Source organism: Zingiber officinale, chromosome 3A (genome assembly GCF_018446385.1).
Source record: "Zingiber officinale cultivar Zhangliang chromosome 3A, Zo_v1.1, whole genome shotgun sequence".
Classification (NCBI taxonomy): Eukaryota; Viridiplantae; Streptophyta; class Magnoliopsida; order Zingiberales; family Zingiberaceae; genus Zingiber; species Zingiber officinale.
The window spans coordinates 42035134-42040941 of record NC_055990.1 but is presented as its reverse complement, the minus strand read 5'-3'; the positions used below and the strand labels follow the sequence as shown (position 1 = coordinate 42040941).

The 5808-nt window shown below is 41.8% G+C and overlaps 1 protein-coding gene across 1 annotated transcript; it reads left to right on the top strand.

Moving 5' to 3' along the window:
- The first annotated feature begins 859 nt into the window (after positions 1-859).
- On the top strand, positions 860-4718 carry LOC122051812 (UDP-glucuronic acid decarboxylase 2-like). The gene is made up of 6 exons (XM_042613113.1): positions 860-1575; positions 2026-2173; positions 2346-2425; positions 2532-2615; positions 2695-2769; positions 4183-4718. The coding sequence occupies exons 1-6, from the start codon at positions 940-942 to the stop codon at positions 4513-4515; spliced, it is 1356 nt and encodes a 451-aa protein (XP_042469047.1). The 5' UTR covers positions 860-939; the 3' UTR covers positions 4516-4718.
- The last annotated feature ends 1090 nt before the right edge of the window (positions 4719-5808 follow it).

The following is a 5808-nucleotide window of genomic DNA, read 5'->3' as shown; positions in this document are numbered from 1 at the left end:
TAAATGGACAACTGCATTGACATATATTCAAATATAAAATGCAGACATTTGACCAAAGTGATTCTCATTTCAAAATATTTCAAAACAGATGTTCATACAAAAACTAGGCTTATAGTATATATCCCAACAGTAACCAAGTAAAAACTGTGAGCCTCATCTTTTAGTTCATTTATTTAATTATTTATGCAAGTGTTATTTTAAAAGTCTGAGAAAGGTATTTGATTTTATATTGTGAAGAGTTAATCAACCTCTCTTCTAGCCGGTCAACCGAAGCCCAACAATGTCAGCTAAGAAACTATAGTTGCTACAATGCACATTTAATCTACTTATTTAACATTCATATTACAGCAACTATAAAATCGTAACTAATATAATACATGTAGTAACTTTCATAGTTACTATAACATATGTAGATGTTATGATTTCTTAGCTATTATAATCCGTCTCTCGTTTAAAATTTAAGTAGAAAATATAAATGAGAAATAATAATAGATATAATTTTGATAAAAAAATAAAAATGAGAGAGCACTTTTTAATTCAGGAAAAAATGGAGTCTTTTGATTTTTAACATTCTTAAATTAAAAATGTAAATTTTATATAAATTTATTAAAAAAATATTTTAAATAAATGTTTTATAAGGTCATTTTTTACTACCTCAATCGTCCACGGTATAACACTTGTCGCCAACGTTTTATTTTTTTTTAAAAAATGATTTTGAAAACTAAAACTGGGTTTTAAAATCGTTTCCAAGGAGAGGTGCCTCGCGTCAGACAGAAGCCATGTATTCGAAGTCGAGGACACCAAGGATAAGAGAAATTACCTGCTTGACCCTCCCTCCTTCGTCTACATAAACCCGTTCCCTGCCTGCTTCTTCACCCGTCTTTGCCTTCATCTCCATCTCCCTTTGCCATTGTGGTTGCCATCGCAGATCGTGTTTCCATGGCCTTGGAGCTCACCTACCGCGGCCACGATGCGCAACCACTGGACGATGCCGGGAAGTACATCCACAAGCCGGAGAAGCGCCTCGTCTGTCTCTCCCGCTCGCTTCGTTACTTCCTCCATGAGCAGCGCCCCCTTTTCGTCTTATTGGGTATGACCCTCGCCTCTCTCTTATTCTCATTCTTCCCACGCGCCTCCCCCGTCGCCGGCGGTGGCTTCCGCATGGAAATTACGGATCCGAAAGGCTGGAGATTGACGGAGCCCCACCATTTGACTTCCTACGGCGGGCAAAATTACCACCGGTTCGTGATCGATACTGCGGGGAGGGGATCCGTCGGGGGGAAAGTCCCGCTGGGGCTGAAGCGGAAGGGGCTGCGGATCGTGGTGACCGGCGGGGCCGGGTTCGTTGGAAGCCACCTCGTGGACCGCCTGATCGCGCGGGGGGACAGCGTGATTGTGGTGGACAATTTCTTCACAGGGCGGAAGGAGAATGTTATGCACCATTTTGGGAACCCCAACTTCGAGCTCATTCGCCATGACGTCGTCGAGCCGATCCTGCTCGAGGTGGACCAGATCTACCACCTCGCCTGCCCCGCATCTCCCGTGCATTACAAGTTCAATCCCGTCAAGACGATCATATCCTTTTTTTTTTTTTGTTCCTGCATTTGATCATTGCCCAATTAGTTAACTGGTTTGGTCATGTCTTTTAAAACCTACGATTTTGATCTTTTTTCAAAAAATTGAATCTTAAATCTCGTTCCCAATTGTTTTTCTATTTACAGAAAAAAAAAACAGTTTCTTAACCGAATTGCGTACATCCAAAATTTCCTGCTTTCCAATCCAACACTAGTTTTTGTCATCGTCAGTTCTGGCAACTGAATTTTACTATTTTTTTCCTCCATTTCCTCGTGGATGCATCATTGTTTCAAGGTTGCTTGGATGATACTTGTTCGACATGTATTAAATGCTGTTTCTTTTTCTGACTCCTTGATATGTTTGTCATATATCATCTCCCTCTTTACCTTGGCATGAATTAGGGGCGGCAGTTTTTTAGCTGTTAAATGTGTTCCTTAACCTTTACTTCACAAGACCAACGTGGTAGGAACCTTGAACATGCTTGGCCTGGCCAAGAGAGTAGGTGCTAGATTCCTCCTCACCAGCACTAGCGAGGTCTATGGCGACCCCCTGCAACACCCTCAAGTGGAGACCTACTGGGGCAATGTGAACCCCATTGGTATTGTCCCGTCTCTTTGAACATATCTAAACTACTCAACATTTTGAAAAAAAAAATTCTATACAAATTGTAGAAAAGGCCACATTTTGATGGCTGGATTTGAAATTAAAACCAGGGAATCAGTCTAGCTCAGTGAGCAACAAAGAAACAATGATTAATGTGTCTTCCACAGGTGTTAGAAGCTGCTATGATGAGGGCAAGCGAACAGCTGAGACATTGACCATGGACTACCACCGCGGTGCTCAAGTCGAGGTCTTCAATCTCCACTTGATCTATTCAAATACCAGTGATGCATAATGTACTCATGATTCAACTATTTGTTTTGGGGGGTGATTTACTAAAGCTGTCTCTTCTACAGGTGAGAATTGCTCGGATCTTTAACACTTACGGACCTAGGATGTGCATAGATGATGGTCGAGTCGTCAGTAACTTCGTAGCCCAGGTCTGCTACATTAATTTTGTCGAGGTATTGGTTTACTGAATGATATGGAATAGTTTGTTGATGGAAGCTTGATGCTTAGGCCCTGAGGAAGGAGCCATTGACAGTTTATGGGGACGGGAAGCAAACTAGGAGCTTCCAATACGTATCTGATCTGGTAGGCTTTCTTCTTCCTGCTCAAATCCGTCCAACTTCGCCCTGTCTCTTTTTTGATGTCTTTACCTTCGTCAATTTGCTATACGCCTCTTGCATGGCCAGCTCATGTCTAGTTGGTATTTTGTATGCTTACTGGATTTTGTTATTGGGTTGTACGATGCAATAACTTTGAATTTATTTATATTATCACTGAGTTTAGTTAGTCCGTAAATATTACTCTTGCCCACTTGACTCTGGAGGATAGATAATAGAGTGATGGACCATACATAGGGATAAAGAGAGAGGAAAAGAGTAAGAATTCATCTAGTTTACTAGAAACGAAGATCCTAAAGAAAAGTTTGGTTTGGGGAATGGACTCCAACTGGGGTGGTGAGCTCGTAAGCGACTGATGGACTTGTGAGCAAGCTGATTGCAGCTGGTGGTTGGTGGGTTCACCAATAGCCTGTGAGCCCACAGCCAACTGTTTGGCTTGTGGGCAGGGGCAAAGGCCGGTTGTTGGGAGATCCTTTGGAGAAGGAGAGTGCTCGAGAGGAAGAAAATAGTTGTTTTCGATCTGATTAAATTGTAGCCAAGATCACTCCACAAATGGATTGTCAATCCATCCTTCAAGTAATTCTGCATCTAATAACAATGAAAACATATCTACTTTTGGAAATTTTGCTTCTTTAATAATATATTCTCCGGAGTAAAGTGAGCCTAATAGACATGCCACCAACCTTTAAATCAGAATTTCTCTACTGATTAAGTGGCTCAACTAAAGAAGAGTCCGCTGCATGAAGCTCTCATAATACGGTTCCAGAAAAAGGTTGGACCACATTGGTCCCTAAACCACTCCAATGTGTTCAAATGAAAGATTATGTAAAGTCCAAAACCAGGCCAGCAGATTTGAACAACTCTTTTGTCTGTTCAACTATATCAAATTGTGACTCTATGGTCCCAACTCCCAAGACAACGTTGTCAACCCGTCCGTTAGTATTTCTCCTTATTCAGAATTTCACTAGGAAAAAAACGTGAACTTTGTTGTATTTAAAAGTATTCTTTGAGATTGATATTCTTATTTTTCCACATTGATCATAATTTACTTACATATTTATCATAAAACCTGCAACATGATTAGTTGATCCGTTGGTTCAACCGATAATTTACTGACCCAGCTATTTGCTACTGGACTCGTTGTCTTGCTTGGCTTTGATAACTATGTTCATAAAGTTCTAGGATATCAGCTAAGCTACGAGCCCAACTATTATGCTGGGAAGTTATATTCAATCAACTTTAGGGTTCATCTTTCACAATTATGCTCATAAGTTGCACTAGATCAAGTTTTTAAATTGCATTTGATTCATCATTGTCTACAATTTTGCATAAAGGTGCCGTGAAACTTCACTAAACAAGGTTAAATTGTAACATTAAACAGGTGGAGGGCCTGATGAGGCTTATGGAAGGTGAGCACATTGGTCCCTTCAACTTGGGCAACCCTGGTGAGTTCACGATGCTTGAGCTGGCGAACGTGGTGCAGGAAACAATTGATCCCAATGCAAAGATTGAGTTCCGTCCTAACACAGAGGATGACCCCCACAAGCGCAAGCCCGACATCACCCGTGCCAAGGAATTGCTCGGCTGGGAGCCCAAGATCTCCCTCCGGCAGGGTCTCCCACTCATGGTGTCTGACTTTCAAAAACGCATTTTTGACGACCAATCAGATGCCACTACTGCATCTGGCACTGGCACTACCAATGGCTCAGGTTAAGGTTGTGTTGATCATGTCAGACATTCATTATCCAACACGCCTATATTGGTGTTAGAAATGAGCATAAAGACAGTGAGATCACCTTCGTGATAAGTATTTTTTTTAACGTGTAGCTTTGTTAACTACCCTTGTTGCTGCAGATGTGGAACAGCACAGTGTAATTTTATCATTTTATTATATTTTGTTAAGTTTTTTTTTTTAAATTTTTATCTTAAAGTTTAGAACAGTTTGCACTTCTACTGCTGATCTGATACTGAACGTTATATATTATTTCTATGAGTATACAGTTTGTAAACTTCTGATTGACTGTTCGATAGCATATAATAAGTTACTTCATAGATAATTCATGAAGTAATGCCAGACAGGGACCAAAGTCACCTAGATGCTAAACTCAGGAGGATGGGAAGCAATTTGGATCCTCTGTCCCGAAGGAGCGTCTGTCCCCGTGTCCCATTCAGAAAATGATAAAAAAAAAACGTGCAAAATATGTGCTCTTTGGAGCGCTCTTTGTGCCGTGTAAACACTCGCCGAAGACCCTTTTCTCCCGAAAGCAACTCCTTCTCTGTGTCCTAACCCAAACTCCAGCCGAGCCCCGCTGTTTCCGCCGTCGCCATCAAACTCGACGATAGCCATCTCTGTCCCCTCCCGAATTCGACGGCAACCCTCCCGCCGAACCCCGCTGTTTCCGCCGGCGCTGTCGACGCCATCTCTGTGCTTTGTTCTCCCAAAACCGACACCCCTTGCTTTTACTGTGCTTTGCCCTAAAACCTTTCCTCCCCAAACCTTCGGCGTCGTCGACTCCAGCAGCCATCTCGGCAACTCCAGCAGCCCGTGACGCCCCTTACATCTCCGCCATCTCGGTGACTCCAGCAGCTACGGCTTCCCCTCCCTTTGTCGGTCCAGCAACTCCGGCTTCCCCTCCCTTCATCGACTCCAGCAGGTCTGTATCTCCATCGTGGCCCTCCAAAATTTTCACAACTCCATTCTTTCTGCCAGACATTTGGTGTTTCAAGTTATCCTTCAATGTTCAAATTATTATAACTTTAATTAGGTCGTAAATTGGTGTTTCAAACCAGACATTTGGTGTCAATTATCATTCTATTTTCCTCTTTACCAAAACTACAGATCTCTTGTGCCCTAATTTCTTTCTTCAACGAGGCTTGTGTTATTTATATATATACACCTTTTATGTCACTGATGTAGCATAGGCTTCTGAAGAGATTGCATTGCATCTAAATCTGATAACTTAACGATTAAACCAATCCCCACTTTGTTAAGTCATGTCCAAGATAA